General features: G+C 43.0%; 1 protein-coding gene across 1 annotated transcript in view; it reads left to right on the top strand.

Annotated features, from left to right (window-relative positions):
* ACO1 (aconitase 1) overlaps positions 1 to 21,071 on the top strand; it is a 212,609-nt gene that overhangs the window by 113,268 nt on the left and 78,270 nt on the right. Inside the window, 3 exon segments of the mRNA XM_053702628.1 lie at positions 3,586 to 3,604; positions 3,607 to 3,711; positions 3,714 to 3,755. Of these exon segments, the coding sequence (XP_053558603.1) occupies positions 3,586 to 3,604; positions 3,607 to 3,711; positions 3,714 to 3,755 (166 nt within the window).

The raw sequence follows: 21,071 nt of genomic DNA, 5'->3' as shown, positions 1-21,071 counted from the left end.
CACAAATGTCACTGTCAGTGATCCACATTCTGGGTTGTGGACAACTGGGAAGCGGACTTCTTCAGTAGGCAATTCTTTCACCCAGGGGAATGGTTTCTTCACCCTAAGGTGTTTGCAGAGATGATGCCAGCGAGTGGGGGACCCAGAGATAGATCTCATAGCATCCCGCCTCAATACCAAGATACCCAGGTACGGGTCGAGGGTCGAGGGATCCTCAGGCGGAATTGATAGATTCCCTATCAGTACCATGGAGGTTGTCTCTATATCTTTTTCCTCCATTACCGCTTCTCCCTAGTGTGGTGGCTCGCATCAATCAGGAGCGAGCATCTGTGATTCTTGATTGCTCCATTGTGGCCCGCAAATGACGTGGTTTCCGAATCTGGTGATGTCCTCATCTCCTTCCAGTGGAGATTTAACACTTGGTCTTAGCCAAGAGAGGGTTCTCTTGAGAGTGTTATCGACACTCTGGTTCAAGCTCGTAAGCTTGAACTCATTGTATCTACCATAAAGTGTGGAGTACTTACTTGTAGTGGTGTGAGGATCATGGCTTTTCCTGGCATAAGGTTTAAGGGTTGCCAGAATTTTAGCTTTCCTCCAGGATGGACTGGAGAAGGGGCCTTCTGCTAGTTCCCTTGAGGGAGAGCTATCTGCCCTGTCGGTGTTACTGTATAAAAGATTGGCTGAGTTCCAGGATGTGCAGTCCTTTGTTAAGGCTCTGGGCTAGGATCAGACCCATGTTTAGTTCTGGTGCTCCGCCTTGGAGCCTTAACCTTGTTCTTAGTGTTTTGCAGCAGGCTCCGTTTGAGCCTATGCATACGTTTGAGATTAAATTGTTATCTTGGAAGGTTCTTTTTTTTTTTTTTTTTTTTTGGCTATTGCCTCTGCGCGCAGAGTTTCTGAGATTTCGTGATCCCCCTTTTCTGTTTTTTCATGCTGATAAGGAGGTTTAAACACACTAAACTAGGGTTCCTCCCTAAGGTGGTTTTGAATCGCAACATTAATCAAGAAATTGTTGTTCCTTTCTTGTGTCCTAATCCTCCTTCAGCGAAGGAACATTTGCTTTATAATAAATCTAGATGTGGTTCGTGCCTTGACGTTCTATCTTCAGGCTACTAAGGAATTCAGACAATCTTCCTCATTGTTTGTCATCTATACGGGGAAGCGTAAAGGGCAGAAGGGCTACTATGCAGTTCTCTATCTTTCTGGTTGTCATCCACTTAGATTATGAGACAGCGGTACGACAGCATCCTGAGAGGATAACTGCTCATTCCACTAGAGCAGTGGCTTCCTCTTGGGATTTTAAGAACGAAGCCTCAATGGAACAGATTTTGGAAGGCAGCTACCTGGTCCTCACACACTTTTTCTAAATTTTACAAGTTTGATGTGTTTGCTTCGGCTAAAGCAGCTTTCAGGAGAAAAGTTTTGCATGCTGTGGTGCGCTTTTTTTCTTCTGTTCCCTCCCGTTATTCATTCAGTGTTCAGAGCTTGGGTATAGTTTTCCCAACAGTAAGGAATGAAGTCGTGGACTCTCCCTGCCTTATAGAAGTAAAACATAATTTTATGCTTACCAGATAAATTATTTTCTTCCTGGCATGGAGAGTCCCACGACCACACCCGCAATTTATGTTTTTGATGGGCGGCTCCCTTTTTATATTATTTCTTCTGGTACCTTTTATACTCTGTTTCTCAAACTTTTCCTTGTTCCCTCGGCAGAATGACTGGGGGGTAGGGGAAGATAGGGGAGAGTTGTGGACTCTCCTGCCAGGAATAAAAGGAATTGATCTCGTAAGCATAAATTATGTTATTTTCCAGTGTTAAAATGATGAGTTTGTTGCTCTTTGTTGGTTTGTTTTAGATGAAGACCTCTGTAGTCAGAAGACCGTATGTTTTGTTGGGTTTCTGGAGGCCCCCTTTTGTTGGTGCATAGTCTAATTTACTTGACTTATTTGGGCTTCAGCTGGTACCAGTTCAGCTCCAAAGGTTCTTTGTTTGCTGACAGAAAAGTGTAGCTACTTTTCATTTTGGGCCTATTGTCACATCTACTGCTTCAGTTGTCCCTGATCTTGTCCAGTACATTGTAGTTCATTCTTCTTCTTGTACTTTGTCTGTTTCTGCTTTAATTGGTAGCAGCTTTATCCTGCCTTTTTAAATATTCATGAAGATGAGATTCACAGTTTACAAAGGTTCTGCTTTTGTCATTTAATTTTTTTTTTTTGCCTACATAGCCAATATAGGGCAGATTATAAGTGGAGCGCTAATTTGCTTATTTAGGTGTGCACGATAAATAACCGCCAGCTTGCAGTAGCAATTAGCACTTAAAAAAAATGAATCAATTAAATTTGCCCCAAATGCCCTCAAAATCAAACATTTTTATTTTTTTAATGAAATACTGTAACTGCAAAAAACTGTTTTTTGGGGGTCTTAAGGGAGCGGGTGTGGGGTTTTAGAAAAAAAAAAAACTGCACTGAAAAGTGCCTTTACATTGCGGTCTATGGGAACTGTGTATTCAAAGTAAATATATATGTATATGCTTATTTACATATATATGTTTATGTGTATATAAACATATTAACACATACATACATATATAATATATATATATATAAGCATATAGATATATATTTACACTTTGCTGCCATCGCTGCGCTACTTACACCCTTCTCTGCATGTCTCACATCATGAGAACGAGGCTCCCATTGGAGCATATGGAAGCGTGCTCTTGTGAGTGCAAACTTTCCCAGCAATAGGAACGCGAGGGCTTGTTAGCATAGCTTTCAACTTGTAATACCAGTGCACATTAGCGTGCGCTGGTATTACTCAGTGGAGTGCTAATATCGCTTTCGCGAAAGCAATATTTGGCACTCCACTTGTAACCTGGCCCGTAGTATAGATACATATATGCAATTGTCTAACATTTTGTTAAGTTTTGTTTAGATGCATGCACTTCTTCATAGGGACAGACATGCCAGAGATTTTTTCACTTTAAAGCATTGTGATTTGGGAATAAAAACATAATCTCTTTAAAGGGATACTTAACCCAAAATTTTTCTTTCGTGATTCAGATAGAGCACAACATTTTAAGCAACTTTATAATTTACTCCTATTATCAAATTTTCTTCATTCTCTTGGTATCTTTATTTGAATGTAAGAATGTAAGTTTAGATGCCGGCACATTTTTGGTGAACAACCTGGTGTTGTTCTTGCTGATTGGTGGATAAATTCATCCACCAATAAAAAGTGCTGCCCAGAGGTCTGAACCAAAATAAATGCCTTCTTTTTCAAAATAAAGATAGCAAGAGAACGAAGCAAATTGATAATAGGAGTAAATTAGAAAGTTTCTTAAAATTGCATGCTCTATCTGAATCACGATAGAAAAAAATTTAGGTTCAGTGTTCCTTTAACTTTTGTTTATCTAGAGTTAGTGTTTCTCTAAACAAAAGAACCATGTAGACTCAACTTCCTAAGCTAGCATTCAAAATAGTTATTACATGAGAAACCTCTTTTTATTTCTAGCCATGTCATCTTATCTTATAAAAAGACCAGAATAACTAAAAGTTTGACTCTGTTATATTTCATTTATTGCAGCACCTTCGACAAGTTGGAGTTGTGGCAAATTTGTGGAGTTTTTTGGCCCTGGTGTAGTGCATCTCTCTATTGCCGACCGTGCCACAATTGCCAACATGTGTCCAGAGTATGGTGCTACTGCAGCTTTCTCCCTGTTGATTTGGTTAGTGTGCAGTATCTGCAGCAAACGGGTAAGCCTACCATTATTTTGGAAAATGATAAATTGGGTGGAAGTTTCAAAATACTTTGTAGAGATTTGATTGTGCTGAGAAATGAAGATCCTGTTTAATATTTTTTATAATTAGATGTACATTTGAAATTATGTGTTTACCATCTCCATCAAGATAAAGTAATTGGTTGGTTCTCGGATTCTTATTCTGATATTGTGGTTCCTTTGTCAGAATCTGGGGAATTATCCTTACAGTATTAATGTAGAATACTGTAAATTGTATGGAAACCATAAATTAATTCAATATTACCGATTTTTGTCTTTATTTCTTGTGCCAAGAAGGATCAGAAAGCTTTAGTATAATCCTTATTGATCCTTTTACTCAGGAGAAAATTCCATCTTTTACCTTGTGTGTGGGCTCATTCTCCTGGGGATATATCTACTATGTGTTCTTTTTATTATGTGGCTTCTGTATACAAGGCTGTCAAGTCTTTTTCTCCAACATTGGTGTGTCCGGTCCACAGCGTCATCCATAACTTGTGGAAATATTCTCTTCCCCAACAGGAAATGTCAAAGAGCACAGCAAAAGCTGTCCATATAGTCCCTCCCAGGCTCCGCCCCCTAGTCATTCTCTTTGGCCCGCTATGAACAAGTAGCATCTCCACGGAGATGGTGATGAGTATGTGGTGTTTAGTTGTAGTTTTTTATTCTTCTATCAAGAGTTTTGTTATTTTAAAATAGTGCTGGTATGTACTATTTACTCTAAAACAGAAAGAGATGAAGAGTTCTGTTTATAAGAGGAGTATGATTTTAGCAGCAGTAACTAAAATCGATTGCTGTTCCACACAGGACTGTTGAGATGAGAGAACTTCAGTTGGGGGGAACAGTTTGCAGACTTTTCTGCTCAAGGTATGACTAGCCATTTTTCTAACAAGACTGTGTAATGCTGGAAGGCTGTCATTTTTCCCTCATGGGGATCGGTAAGCCATTTTCTTAGACTCAAACAGAATAAAGGGCTTAGTATGGGGCTATAAACTGGGTAGACACTGTTATGGGCTAAATCGATTGCTTTATTTAGGTATTATTTGCAGTTAGAAGTTGAATTTCACACTTTTATAACTTTGGGGAACGTTTTTATCGTCAGGCACTGGTTAAGACACCTTCCCAGTCAGGAAGGGCCCTTCTCTGTAGTAGGCAGAGCCTCATTTTCGCGCCATTACTGCGCAGTTACTTTTGAGAACAGTACATGCAGCTGCATATGTGAGGGTCTGGAATTCACTGAAAAAGTTCCTAGAAGGCTTCATTTGGTATCGTATACCCCCCTGGGATTGGTGAAGTCGCAGCAAGGGCTGTGGCTGGGACTGTAAAGGGGTTAAAAGTGTAAACGGCTCCGGTTTCCACATTTTAAGGGTTAACAGCTTGAAATTTGGGGTGCAATACTTTGAATGCATTAAGACACTGTGGTAAAATTTGGTAAAGATTGGATAATTCCTTCATAGTTTTTCACATATTCAGTAATAAAGTGTGCCCTGTTTAACATTTAAAAGAGACAGTAACGGTTTTGTTTTAACACGGTTTTTGTGCTTTATTAACCAGTTTATGCCTGTTTAACATGTCTGTGCCTTCAGATAGTTCATGTTCTGTATGTATGGAAGCCAATGTGGTTCCCCCTTCCAACATGTGTGATAATTGTGCCATAGCATCCAAACAAAGTAAGGACAGTACTGTCACAGATAGTAAAGGTTGCCCAGGATGATTCCTCAGATGAAGGAAGTAGACATAGTTTCTACATCATCTCCTTCTGTGTCTATACCAGTTACGTACGCGCAGGCGACCCCTATACTTCTAGCGCGCCAATGATTGTTACTATGCAACAATTGACGGCAGTAATGGATAACTCCATAGCTAATATTTTATCCAAAATGCCAGCATTTCAGAGAAAGCGCGATTGCTCTGTTTTAAACACTGTAGAGCAGGAGGACGCTGATGATAATTTTTCTGTCATAACCCTCACACCAATCTGAAGTGGCAGTGAGGGAGGGTTTGTCAGATGGGGAAAATTCTGATACAGGAAGAATTTCTCAGCAGGCAGAACCTGATGTTGTGACATTTAAATTTAAATCGGAGCATCTCCGCGCATTACTTAAGGAGGGTGCTATCTACTCTGGATGATTGTGACAATCTGGTCATCCCAGAAAAATTGTGCAAGATGGACAAGTTCCTTGAGGTCCACGGTGCACCCTGATGCTTTTCTGATACCCAAGCGGGTGGCGGACATAGTGAATAAGGAGTGGGAGAAGCCAGGCATACCTTTTGTCCCTCCTCCTATATTAAAAAATTATTTCCTATGGTCGACCCCAGAAAGGACTTATGGCAAACAGTCCCTAAGGTTGAGGGGGCAGTTTCTACACTAGCCAAACGGCATGACCATTCCTATTGAGGACAATTGTGCTTTCAAAGATCCTATGGATAAAAAATTGGAGGGTTTGCTTAAAAAGATTTTTGTACAGCAAGGTTACCTCCTTCAACCTATTTCGTGCATTATTCCTGTCACTACAGTGGCGTGGTTCTGGTTCGAGGAACTGGAAAAGTCGCTCTGTAGGGAGACTCCGTATGAGGAAGTCATGGACAGAATTCACGCACTTAAGTTAGCTAATTCTTTTATTTTAGACGCCGCTTTGCAGTTAGCGGCGAAAAATTCATGTTTTGCTATTGTGGCGCGCAGAGCGCTCTGGCTAAAGTCTTGGTCGGCGGAAGTATCTTCCAAGACAAAATTGCTTAATATTCCTTTCAAAGGGTAAGACCCTTTTTGGGGACAGAATTGAAAGAGATCATTTCAGACATCACCGGGGGAAAGGGCCATGCCCTCCCACAAGATAAGCCTTTCAGGGCTAAGAATAAGTCCAATTTTCGTTCCTTTCGCAATTTCAGGAACGGACCGGCTTCCAACTCTGCAGCCTCTAGACAAGAGGGTAACGCTTCCCAGACTAAACCAGCTTGGAAACCAATGCAAGGCTGGAACAAGGGTAAACAGGCCAAGAAGCCTGCAGCTGCTACCAAAACAGCATGAAGGGGTAGCCCCCGATCCGGGACCGGATCTAGTAGGGGGCAGACTTTCTCTCTTCGCTCAGGCTTGGGCAAGAGATGTTCAGGATCCCTGGGCACTAGAAATAGTCTCTCAGGGTTATCTTCTGGAATTCAAGGAACTACCCCCAAGGGGAAGGTTCCACATGTCTCACTTATCTTCAAACCAAATAAAGAGACAGGCATTCTTACTTTGTGTAGAAGACCTGTTAAAGATGGGAGTGATACACCCAGTCCCAACTGTGGAACAGGGTCAGGGGTTTTACTCAAATCTGTTTGTAGTTCCCAAAAAAGAGGGAACTTTCAGACCAATTCTGGATTTAAAAATTCTAAACAAATTTCTCAGAGTTCCATCGTTCAAAATGGAAACCATTCGAACAATTTTACCTACAATCCAGGAGGGTCAATTTATGACTACCGTGGATTTAAAGGATGCGTATCTACATATTCCTATCCACAAAGATCATTATCAGTTCCTAAGGTTCGCCTTTCTGGACAAGCATTACCAGTTCGTGGCTCTCCCATTCGGGCTAGCCACTGCTCCAAGGATTTTCACAAAGGTGCTCGGGTCCCTTCTAGGGGTCCTAAGACCAAGGGGTATTGCAGTGGCACCTTATCTTGACGACATTCTAATCCAAGCGTCGTCTCTTTCCAAAGCAAAGGCTCATACAGACATTGTTCTAGCCTTTCTCAGATCTCACTGGTGGAAGGTGAACGTAGAAAAGGAGTTCCCTGTCTCCGTCAACAAGAGTTCCCTTTTTGGGAACAATAATAGATTCTTTAGAAATGAAGATTTTCCTGACAGAGGTCAGAAAGTCAAAGCTTCTAAACGCTTGTCAAGTTCTTCACTCTATTCTGCAGCCTTCCATAGCTCAGTGCATGGAAGTAGTAGGGTTGATGGTTGCAGCAATGGACATAGTTCCTTTTGCTCGAATTCATCTAAGACCATTACAACTGTGCATGCTCAAGCAGTGGAATGGGGGACTATACAGACTTGTCTCCAACGATTCAAGTAGACCAGATGACCAGAGACTCACTCCGTTGGTGGTTGACCCAGGATCACCTGTCCCAGGGAATGAGTTTCCGCAGACCAGAGTGGGTCATCGTCACGACCGACGCCAGTCTATTAGGCTGGGGCGCGGTCTGGGATTCTCTGAAAGCTCAGGGTCTATGGTCTCGGGAAGAGTCTCTTCTCCCGATAAACATTCTGGAACTGAGAGCGATATTCAATGCTCTTCGGGCTTGGCCTCAACTAGCGAAGGCCGGATTCATAAGATTCCAGTCAGACAACATGACGACTGTTGCTTACATCAACCATCAGGGGGGAACAAGGAGTTCCTTGACGATGAGAGAGGTGTCCAAAATCATCAAATGGGCGGAGGATCACTCCTGCCACCTATCTGCAATTCACATCCCAGGAGTAGACAACTGGGAGGCGGATTATTTGAGTCGTCAGACTTTCTATCCGGGGGAGTGGGAACTCCACCCGGAGGTGTTTGCCCAGTTGACCCAATTATGGGGCATTCCAGACATGGATCTGATGGCGTCTCGTCAGAACTTCAAGGTTCCTTGCTACGGGTCCAGATCCAGGGATCCCAAGGCGACTCTAGTGGATGCATTAGTGGCGCCTTGGTCGTTCAACTTAGCTTATGCGTTTCCACCGTTCCCTCTCCTTCCCAGGCTTGTAGCCAGGATCAAACAGGAGAAGGCCTCAGTGATTCTGATAGCTCCTGCTTGGCCACGCAGGACTTGGTATGCGGACCTGGTGAATATGTCATCGGCTCCACCATGGAAGCTACCTTTGAGACAGGATCTTCTAGTACAAGGTCCATTCGAACATCCAAATCTAGTTTCTCTCCAGCTGACTGCTTGGAAATTGAACGCTTAATCTTATCCAAGCGCGGATTTTCGGATTCAGTGATAGATACTCTGGTACAAGCCAGAAAACCTGTGACTAGAAAGATTTACCATAAAATATGGAAAAGATATATCTGTTGGTGTGAATCCAAGGGATTGTCATGGAGTAAGATTAAAATTCCCAGGATCCTATCCTTTCTACAAGACGGTTTGGATAAGGGATTGTCAGCGAGTTCTTTAAAAGGACAGATTTCTGCTCTATCTGTCTTGTTACACAAACGACTGGCAGCTGTGCCAGATGTACAAGCTTTTGTACAGGCTTTGGTCAGGATTAAGCCTGTTTACAGACCTTTGACTCCTCCCTGGAGTCTAAATTTAGTTATTTCAGTTCTTCAAGGGGTTCCGTTTGAACCCTTACATTCCATAGATATCAAGTTACTATCTTGGAAAGTTCTGTTTTTGGTTGCTATTTCCCCAACATAGGTGTGTCCGGTCCACGGCGTCATCCTTACTTGTGGGATATTCTCTTCCCCAACAGGAAATGGCAAAGAGCCCAGCAAAGCTGGTCACATGATCCCTCCTAGGCTCCGCCTACCCCAGTCATTCTCTTTGCCGTTGCACAGGCAACATCTCCACGGAGATGGCTAAGAGTTTTTTGGTGTTTAAATGTAGTTTTATTCTTCAATCAAGAGTTTGTTATTTTAAAATAGTGCTGGTATGTACTATTTACTCTGAAACAGAAAAGAGATGAAGATTTCTGTTTGTAAGAGGAAAATGATTTTAGCAACCGTTACTAAAATCGATGGCTGTTTCCACACAGGATTGTTGAGATGAATTAACTTCAGTTGGGGGGAAACAGTGGGCAGACTTTTGCTGCTTGAGGTATGACACATTTCTAACAAGACTTGGTAATGCTGGAAGCTGTCATTTTCCCTATGGGAACCGGTAAGCCATTTTCTTAGTTTAGTATAAGAATAAAGGGCTTCACAAGGGCTTTAAAGACTGGTAGACTTTTTTCTGGGCTAAAACGATTACTTTATAAATATATTTAGTGGATTATAACTATAAATAGTTCTTTTAATCTTGGGGATGTATTAAAAAAAAAAAAAAAACGGCAGGCACTGTATTGGACACCTTTTTCACTGGGGGCCTTTTCTAGTCATAGGCAGAGCCTCATTTTCGCGCCACTAATGCGCAGTTGTTTTTGGAAAGCAAGGCATGCAGATGCATGTGTGAGGAGCGAAGAACCACTGAAAAAGCTTATTGAAGGCGTCATTTGGTATCGTATTCCCCTCTGGGCTTGGTTGGGTCTCAGCAAAGCAGATACCAGGGACTTTATAGGGGTTAAATGTAAAAACGGCTCCGGTTCCGTTATTTTAAGAGTTAAAGCTTTCAAATTTGGTGTGCAATACTTTTAAGGCTTTAAGACACTGTGGTGAAATTTTGGTGAATTTTGAACAATTCCTTCATACTTTTTCACATATTCAGTAATAAAGTGTGTTCAGTTTAAAATTTAAAGTGACAGTAACGGTTTTATTTTAAAACGTTTTTTGTGCTTTGTTATCAAGTTTATGCCTGTTAACATGTCTGAACCATCAGATAGACGATGTTCTGTATGTTTGGAAGCCAAGGTTCCTCCCCATTTAAATATATGTGATGAATGTGACATAGTGTCCAAACAAAGTAGGGACAATGATGCCACTGATAATGATGTTGCCCAAAATGATTCCTCAAGCGAGGGGAGTAAGCATGGTACTGCATCTTCCCCTTCTGTGTCTACACCAGTCTTGCCCACACAAGAGGCCCCTAGTACATCTAGTGCGCCAATCCTTCTTACTATGCAACAATTAACGGCTGTAATGGATAATTCTATTAAAAACATTTTGTCCAAAATGCCCACTTATCAGAGAAAGCGCGATTGCTCTGTTTTAGATACTGAAGAGCATGAGGACGCTGATGATAATGGTTCTGACATACCCTCACACCAATCTGAAGGGGCCAGGAGGGAGGTTTTGTCTGAGGGAGAAATTTCAGATTCAGGAAAAATTTCTCAACAAGCTGAACCTGATGTTATTACTTTTAAATTTAAATTAGAACATCTCCGCGCTCTGCTTAAGGAGGTGTTATCTACTCTGGATGATTGTGACAATTTGGTCATTCCAGAGAAGTTATGTAAGATGGACAAGTTCCTAGAGGTCCCGGTGCCCCCCGATGCTTTTCCTATACCCAAGCGGGTGGCGGACATTGTAAATAAGGAATGGGAAAGGCCCGGCATACCTTTTGTTCCTCCCCCTATATTTAAAAAATTATTTCCTATGGTCGACCCCAGAAAGGACTTATGGCAGACAGTCCCCAAGGTCGAGGGGGCGGTTTCTACTCTAAACAAACGCACTACTATCCCTATAGAAGATAGTTGTGCTTTCAAAGATCCTATGGATAAAAAATTAGAGGGTTTGCTTAAAAAGATGTTTGTTCAGCAAGGTTACCTTCTACAACCAATTTCATGCATTGTTCCTGTCACTACAGCAGCGTGTTTCTGGTTCGAAGAACTAGAAAAGTTGCTCAATAAAGACTCTTCGTATGAGGAGGTTATGGACAGAGTTCAAGCACTTAAATTGGCTAACTCTTTTATCTTAGACGCCACTTTGCAATTAGCTAGATTAGCGGCGAAAAATTCAGGTTTTGCTATTGTGGCGCGCAGAGCGCTTTAGCTAAAGTCTTGGTCAGCGGATGTGTCCTCCAAGAACAAATTGCTTAACATCCCTTTCAAAGGTAAAACGCTGTTTGGGCCCTGACTTGAAAGAGATTATTTCAGACATCACTGGGGGAAAGGGCCACGCCCTTCCTCAGGATAGGTCTTTTAAGGCTAAAAATAAGCCAAATTTTCGTCCCTTTCGCAGAAACGGACCAGCCTCAAATTCTACACCCTCTAAGCAAGAGGGTAATAGTTCTCAAACCAAACCAGCCTGGAGACCGATGCAAGGCTGGAACAAGGGTAAGCAGGCCAAGAAACCTGCCACTGCTACTAAAACAGCATGAAGTGTTGGCCCCCGATCCGGGACCGGATCTGGTGGGGGGCAGACTCTCTCTCTTTGCTCAGGCTTGGGCAAGAGATGTTCAGGATCCTTGGGCGCTAGAAATAGTTTCTCAAGGTTATCTCCTGGAATTCAAGGAACTACCCCCAAGGGGGAGGTTCCACAGGTCTCAATTGTCTTCAAACCAAATAAAAAGACAGGCATTTTTACATTGTGTAGAAGACCTGTTAAGAATGGGAGTGATTCATCCTGTTCCATTAGGAGAACAAGGGATGGGGTTTTACTCCAATCTGTTCATAGTTCCCAAAAAAGAAGGAACATTCAGACCAATTTTAGATCTCAAGATTCTAAACAAATTTCTCAGGGTTCCATCGTTCAAGATGGAAGCCATTCGAACAATTCTTCCTACCATCCAGGAAGGTCAATTCATGACCACGGTGGATTTAAAGGATGCGTATCTACATATTCCTATCCACAAGGAACATCATCGGTTCCTAAGGTTCGCCTTTCTGGACAAGCATTACCAGTTTGTGGCACTTCCATTCGGATTAGCCACTGCTCCAAGGATTTTCAAAAGGTACTAGGGTCCCTTCTAGCGGTGCTAAGACCAAGGGGCATTGCAGTAGTACCTTACTTGGACGACATACTGATTCAAGCGTCGTCTCTGTCAAAAGCAAAGGCTAATACGGACATTGTCCTAGCCTTTCTCAGATCTCACGGGTGGAAAGTGAACATAGAAAAAAGTTCTCTGTCCCCGTCAACAAGAGTTCCCTTCTTGGGAACAATAATAGACTCCTTAGAAATGAAGATTTTTCTGACAGAGGCCAGAAAATCAAAACTTCTAAGCTCTTGTCAAGTACTTCATTCTGTTCTTCCTTCCATAGCGCAGTGCATGGAAGTAATAGGTTTGATGGTTGCGGCAATGGACATAGTTCCTTTTGCACGAATTCATCTAAGACCATTACAACTGTGCATGCTCAGACAGTGGAATGGGGATTATACAGACTTGTCTCCGACGATCCAAGTAGATCAAAGAACCAGAGATTCACTCCGTTGGTGGCTGAACCTGGACAACCTGTCACAGGGAATGAGCTTCCGCAGACCAGAGTGGGTCATTGTCACGACCGACGCCAGTCTGGTGGGCTGGGGCGCGGTCTGGGAACACCTGAAAGCTCAGGGTCTATGGTCTCGGGAAGAATCTCTTCTCCCGATAAACATTCTGGAACTGCGAGCGATATTCAATGCTCTCAAAGCTTGGCCTCAACTAGCAAAGGCCAAATTCATAAGGTTTCAATCAGACAACATGATGACTGTTGCATATATCAACCATCAGGGGGGGAACAAGGAGTTCCCTGGCGATGGAGGAAGTGACCAAAATAATTCAATGGGCGGAGAATCACTCCTGCCACTTGTCTGCAATCCACATCCCAGGAGTGGAAAATTGGGAAGTGGATTTTCTGAGTCGTCAGACATTTCATCCGGGGGAGTGGGAACTCCATCCGGAAATCTTTGCCCAAATAACTCAATTATGGGGCATTCCAGACATGGACCTGATGGCGTCTCGTCAGAACTTCAAGGTTCCTTGCTACGGGTCCAGATCCAGGGATCCCAGGGCGACTCTAGTAGATGCACTGATAGCGCCTTGGACCTTCAACCTAGCTTATGTATTCCCACCGTTCCCTCTCATTCCCAGGCTGGTAGCCAGGATCAATCAGGAGAGGGCTTCGGTGATCTTGATAGCTCCTGCGTGGCCACGCAGAACTTGGTATGCAGACCTGGTGAATATGTCATCGGCTCCACCATGGAAGCTACCTTTGAGACAGGACCTTCTTGTTCAAGGTCCATTCGAACATCCGAATCTGGCTTCACTCCAACTGACTGCTTGGAGATTGAACGCTTGATTTTATCAAAGCGTGGGTTTTCAGATTCTGTCATTGATACTCTTGTTCAGGCTAGAAAGCCTGTAACTAGGAAAATTTACCATAAAATATGGAAAAAATATATTTGTTGGTGTGAATCTAAAGGATTCCCATGGAACAAGATAAAAATTCCTAAGATTCTATCCTTTCTACAGGAGGGTTTGGAGAAAGGATTATCTGCAAGTTCTTTGAAGGGACAGATTTCTGCTTTATCTGTTTTACTTCACAAAAAACTGGCGGCTGTGCCAGATGTTCAAGCTTTTGTTCAGGCTCTGGTTAGAATCAAGCCTGTTTACAAACCTTTGACTCCTCCTTGGAGTCTCAATTTAGTTCTTTCAGTTCTTCAAGGGGTTCCGTTTGAACCCTTACATTCCGTAGATATTAAGTTACTATCTTGGAAAGTTTTGTTTTTGGTTGCAATTTCTTCTGCTAGAAGAGTTTCAGAGTTATCTGCTCTGCAGTGTTCTCCTCCTTATCTGGTGTTCCATGCAGATAAGGTGGTTTTGCGTACTAAACCTGGTTTTCTTCCGAAAGTTGTTTCTAACAAAAACATTAACCAGGAGATAGTTGTGCCTTCTTTGTGTCCGAATCCAGTTTCAAAGAAGGAACGTTTGTTACACAATTTGGATGTAGTTCGTGCTCTAAAATTCTATTTAGAGGCTACAAAGGATTTCAGACAAACATCTTCTTTGTTTGTTGTTTATTCTGGTAAAAGGAGAGGTCAAAAAGCAACTTCTACCTCTCTCTCTTTTTGGCTTAAAAGCATCATCCGATTGGCTTATGAGACTGCCGGACGGCAGCCTCCTGAAAGAATCACAGCTCACTCCACTAGGGCTATGGCTTCCACATGGGCCTTCAAGAACGAGGCTTCTGTTGATCAGATATGTAAGGCAGCGACTTGGTCTTCACTGCACACTTTTACCAAATTTTACAAATTTGATACTTTTGCTTTTTCTGAGGCTATTTTTGGGAGAAAGGTTTTGCAAGCCGTGGTGCCTTCCATCTAGGTGACCTGATTTGCTCCCTCCCATCATCCGTGTCCTAAAGCTTTGGTATTGGTTCCCACAAGTAAGGATGACGCCGTGGACCGGACACACCTATGTTGGAGAAAACAGAATTTATGCTTACCTGATAAATTACTTTCTCCAACGGTGTGTCCGGTCCACGGCCCGCCTTGGTTTTTTTAATCAGGTCTGATGAATTATTTTCTCTAACTACAGTCACCACGGTATCATATGATTTCTCCTATGCATATTCCTCCTTTACGTCGGTCGAATGACTGGGGTAGGCGGAGCCTAGGAGGGATCATGTGACCAGCTTTGCTGGGCTCTTTGCCATTTCCTGTTGGGGAAGAGAATATCCCACAAGTAAGGATGACGCCGTGGACCGGACACACCGTTGGAGAAAGTAATTTATCAGGTAAGCATAAATTCTGTTTTCTTCTGCTAGAAGAGTTTCTGAATTATCTGCTTTGCAGTGTGATCCACCCTATCTGGTGTTCCATTCAGATAAGGTTGTTTTGCGTACCAAGCCTGGTTTTCTTCCAAAAGTTGTTTCCAACAAGAATATTAACCAGGAAATAGTTGTTCCTTCTTTGTGTCCGAAATCCAGTTTCAAAGAAGGAACGTTTGTTACACAATTTAGATGTAGTCCGTGCTTTAAAGTTCTATTTAGAAGCAACAAAGGATTTCAGACAAACTTCTTCTTTGTTTGTCGTTTATTCTGGTAAGAGGAGGGGACAAAAAGCTACTGCTACCTCTCTTTCTTTCTGGCTGAAAAGCATCATCCGATTGGCTTATGAGACTGCCGGACGGCAGCCTCCTGAACGAATCACAGCTCACTCTACTAGGGCTGTGGCTTCCACATGGGCCTTTAAGAACGAGGCTTCTGTTGATCAGATATTTAAGGCAGCGACCTGGTCTTCTCTGCACACTTTTGCCAAATTCTACAAATTTGATACTTTTGCTTCTTCGGAGGCTATTTTTGGGAGAAAGGTTTTGCAAGCCGTGGTGCCTTCTGTTTAGGTAACCTGATTTGCTCCCTCCCTTCATCCGTGTCCTAAAGCTTTGGTATTGGTTCCCACAAGTTATGGATGACGCCGTGGACCGGACACACCAATGTTGGAGAAAACAGAATTTATGCTTACCTGATAAATTACTTTCTCCAACGTGTGTCCGGTCCACGGCCCGCCCTGGTTTTTTAATCAGGTTTGAAAAATTTCTTTCTCTATACACTACACTCACCACGGCACCCTATAGTTTCTCCTTTTTTTCTCCTAACCGTCGGTCGAATGACTGGGGGGGGGCGGAGCCTGGGAGGGACTATATGGACAGCTTTTGCTGTGCTCTTTGCCATTTCCTGTTGGGGAAGAGAATATTCCCACAAGTTATGGATGACGCCGTGGACCGGACACACCGTTGGAGAAAGTAATTTATCAGGTAAGCATAAATTCTGTTTTTGTATTTTTTTTTCATTGCTTTTTTAGTATTGCAATCATCCCAGACACATATAACTTAAATATACATTTCTTCTGTTATGTGCGATCAGTCCACGGGTCATCATTACTTCTGGGATATAACTCCTCCCCAACAGGAAATGCAAGAGGATTCACCCAGCAGAGCTGATATAGCTCCTCCCCTCTACGTCAGTCCCAGTCATTCTCTTGCACCCAACGACTAGATAGGATGTGTGAGAGGACTATGGTGATTATACTTAGTTTTTATGACTTCAATCAAAAGTTTGTTATTTTACAATAGCACCGGAGCGTGTTATTACTTCTCTGGCAGAGTTTGAAGAAGAATCTACCAGAGTTTTTTACTATGATTTTAACCGGAGTAGTTAAGATCATATTGCTGTTCTCGGCCATCTGAGGGAGGTAAAGGCTTCAGATCAGGGGACAGCGGGCAGATGAATCTGCATTGAGGTATGTAGCAGTTTTTATTTTCTGAATGGAATTGATGAAAAAATCCTGCTATAACCGTTATAATGACATGTATGTATACACTTCAGTATTCTGGGAATGGTTTTTCACCGGAACTACTCTGTTAAAGGTCACTAATCCTTTTAATAAATATTGTCATGTTAAACGTTTTTGCTGGAATGTAGAATCGTTTACATTGCTGAGGTACTGAGTAAATAAATGTTTGGGCATTATTTTCCACTTGGCAGTTGTCTGCTTTAAATTGTGACAGTTTCGTTTCTCCTCACTGCTGTGTGTGAGAGGGAGGGGCCGTTTTTGGCGCTCTTTTGCTACGCATCAAAAAATTCCAGTCAGCTACTATTATATTTCCTGCATGATCCGGTTCACTGACAGATCTCAGGGGTCTTCAAACTTCTTTGAAGGGAGGTACATTCTCTCAGCAGAGCTGTGAGAATTTTTATTGACTGTGAATAAAAACGTTACTCTATAATTTTTTATGTCAAATTTAGTTATTTACTAATGGGAACAAACCTTTGCTAAAAGTTATGTTATTTTAAACTTGATGCTATAACTGTTTCAGTTCATTATCTCAACTGTCATTTAATCGTTTAAGTACCTCTTCGAGGCACAGTACGTTTTTTGTTAAAAAAGATTATAACCAGGTTGCAAGTTATTGCTAGTGTGTTAAACATGTCTGACCCAGAGAATGATATCTGTGTCATTTGTTCCAATGCCAAGGTGGAGCCCAATAGAAATTTATGTACTAACTGTATTGATGCTACTTTAAATAAAAGTCAATCTGTACAATGTGAACAAATTTCACCAAACTGCGAGGGGAGAGTTATGCCGACTAACTCGCCTCACGCGGCAGTACCTGCATCTCCCGCCCGGGAGGTGCGTGATATTATGGCGCCTAATACATCTGGGCGGCCATTACAGATAACATTACATGATATGGCTACTGTTATGACTGAAGTTTTGTCTAAATTACCAGAACTAAGAGGCAAGCGTGATCACTCTGGGGTGAGAACAGAGTGCGCTGACAATACTAGGGCCATGTCTGATACTGCGTCACAGCTTGCAGAGCATGAGGACGGAGAGCTTCATTCTGTGGGTGACGGTTCTGATCCAAACAGATTGGATTCAGATATTTCAAATTTTAAATTCAAATTGGAGAACCTCCGTGCATTACTAGGGGAGGTCTTAGCAGCTCTCAATGATTGTAACACCATTGCAATACCAGAGAAAATGTGTAGGTTGGATAAATACTTTGCGGTACCGGCGAGTACTGACGTTTTTCCTATACCTAAGAGATTAACTGAAATTGTTACTAAGGAGTGGGATAGACCCGGTGTGCCGTTCTCACCCCCTCCAATATTTAGAAAGATGTTTCCAATAGACGCCACTACTCGGGACTTATGGCAAACGGTCCCTAAGGTGGAGGGAGCAGTTTCTACTTTAGCTAAGCGTACCACTATCCCGGTGGAGGATAGCTGTGCTTTTTCAGATCCAATGGATAAAAAATTAGAGGGTTACCTTAAGAAAATGTTTGTTCAACAAGGTTTTATATTGCAACCCCTTGCATGTATCGCGCCGATTACGGCTGCGGCAGCATTTTGGATTGAGTCTCTGGAAGAGAACCTTAGTTCATCTACGCTAGACGACATTATGGACAGGCTTAGAGTCCTTAAACTAGCCAATTCATTCATTTCGGAGGCCGTAGTACATTTAACCAAACTTACGGCTAAGAACTCTGGATTCGCCATACAGGCACGTAGAGCACTGTGGCTAAAATCCTGGTCAGCTGATGTTACTTCTAAGTCTAAATTACTTAATATACCTTTCAAGGGGCAGTCTTTATTTGGGCCCGGGTTGAAAGAAATTATCGCTGACATTACAGGAGGTAAGGGCCACGCCCTACCTCAAGACAAAGCCAAATCTAAGGCTAGACAGTCTAATTTTCGTCCCTTTCGGAATTTCAAACCTGGAGCAGCGTCAACCTCCACTGCACCAAAACAGGAAGGAGCTGTTGCTCGTTACAGGCAAGGCTGGAAACCTAACCAGTCCTGGAATAAGGGCAAACAGGCCAGGAAACCTGCTGCTGCCCCAAAGACAGCATGAACCGAGAGCCCCCGATCCGGGACCGGATCTAGTGGGGGGCAGACTTTCGCTCTTCGCTCAGGCCTGGGCAAGAGATGTTCAGGATCCCTGGGCGCTGGAGATCATATCTCAGGGATACCTTCTAGACTTCAAATTATCTCCCCCAAAAGGGAGATTTCATCTGTCAAGGTTGTCAACAAACCAGATAAAGAAAGAAGCGTTTCTACGCTGTGTACAAGATCTGTTATTAATGGGAGTGATCCATCCAGTTCCGCGGTCGGAACAAGGACAAGGGTTCTACTCAAACCTGTTTGTGGTTCCCAAAAAAGAGGGAACTTTCAGGCCAATCTTAGATTTAAAGATTCTAAACAAATTCCTAAGAGTTCCATCGTTCAAAATGGAAACTATTCGGACAATCTTACCTATGATCCAAAAGGGTCAGTACATGACCACAGTGGATTTAAAAGATGCTTACCTTCACATACCGATTCACAAAGATCATCAACGGTATCTACGGTTTGCCTTCCTAGACAGGCACTACCAGTTTGTAGCTCTTCCATTCGGATTGGCTACGGCCCCAAGAATCTTCACAAAGGTTCTGGGTGCCCTTCTGGCGGTACTAAGACCGCGAGGGATTTCGGTAGCTCCGTACCTAGACGACATTCTAATACAAGCTTCAAGCTTTCAAACTGCCAAGTCTCATACAGAGTTAGTTCTGGCATTTCTAAGGTCGCATGGATGGAAAGTGAACGAAAAGAAAAGTTCTCTTTTTCCTCTCACAAGAGTTCCATTCTTGGGGACTCTTATAGATTCTGTAGAAATGAAGATTTACCTGACAGAAGACAGGTTAACAAGGCTTCAGGATGCATGCCGTGTCCTTCATTCCATTCAACACCCGTCAGTAGCTCAATGCATGGAGGTGATCGGCTTAATGGTAGCGGCAATGGACATAGTACCTTTTGCACGCCTACACCTCAGACCGCTGCAATTGTGCATGCTAAGTCAGTGGAATGGGGATTACTCAGATTTGTCCCCTACCCTGAATCTGAATCAAGAGACCAGAAATTCTCTTCTATGGTGGCTTTATCGGCCACACCTGTCCAGGGGGATGCCATTCAGCAGGCCAGACTGGACAATCGTAACAACAGACGCCAGCCTGCTAGGTTGGGGCGCTGTCTGGAATTCTCTGAAGACTCAGGGATTATGGAATCAGGAGGAGAGTCTCCTTCCAATAAACATTCTGGAATTGAGGGCAGTTCTCAATGCCCTTCTAGCTTGGCCCCAATTAACAACTCAGGGGTTCATCAGGTTTCAGTCGGACAATATCACGACTGTAGCTTACATCAACCATCAGGGAGGGACAAGAAGCTCCCTAGCAATGGTGGAAGTATCAAAGATAATTCGCTGGGCAGAGTCTCACTCTTGCCACCTGTCAGCAATCCACATCCCGGGAGTGGAGAACTGGGAGGCGGATTTCTTGAGTCGCCAGACTTTTCATCCGGGAGAGTGGGAACTTCATCCGGAGATTTTTGCCCAAATACTTCGACGTTGGGGCAAACCAGAGATAGATCTCATGGCGTCTCGCCAGAACGCCAAGCTTCCTCACTACGGGTCCAGATCCAGGGATCCGGGAGCGGTTCTGATAGATGCTTTGACAGCACCTTGGAACTTCGGGATGGCTTATGTGTTTCCACCCTTCCCGCTGCTTCCTCGATTGATTGCGAAAATCAAACAAGAGAGAGCATCTGTGATTCTAATAGCGCCTGCATGGCCACGCAGGACTTGGTATGCAGATCTAGTGGACATGTCATCCTGTCCACCTTGGTCTCTACCTCTGAGACAGGACCTTCTGACACAGGGTCCATTCAAACATCAAAATCTAACTTCTCTGAAACTGACTGCTTGGAAATTGAACGCTTGATTTTATCAAAGCGTGGTTTTTCTGAGTCGGTTATTGATACCCTGATCCAGGCTAGGAAGCCTGTTACCAGAAAGATTTACCATAAAATATGGCGCAAATACCTATACTGGTGCGAATCCAAACGTTACTCCTGGAGTAAGGTTAGGATCCCTAGGATATTGTCTTTTCTACAAGAAGGTTTAGAAAAGGGTTTATCGGCTAGTTCATTAAAGGGACAGATTTCAGCTCTGTCCATCTTGTTACACAGGCGTCTGTCAGAAAATCCAGACGTCCAGGCCTTTTGTCAAGCTTTAGCTAGGATCAAGCCTGTGTTTAAAGCCGTTGCTCCGCCATGGAGTTTAAACTTAGTTCTTAACGTTTTACAAGGTGTTCCATTTGAACCCCTTCATTCCATTGATATAAAATTGTTATCTTGGAAAGTTCTGTTTTTAATGGCTATTTCCTCGGCTCGAAGAGTCTCTGAGTTATCAGCATTACATTGTGATTCTCCTTATTTGATTTT

The sequence above is a fragment of the Bombina bombina genome, chromosome 2 (assembly GCF_027579735.1).
Source record: "Bombina bombina isolate aBomBom1 chromosome 2, aBomBom1.pri, whole genome shotgun sequence".
NCBI lineage: Eukaryota > Metazoa > Chordata > Amphibia > Anura > Bombinatoridae > Bombina > Bombina bombina.
Note: the sequence above shows the minus strand (reverse complement) of the source record. Positions and strands in the feature narration are given on the sequence as shown.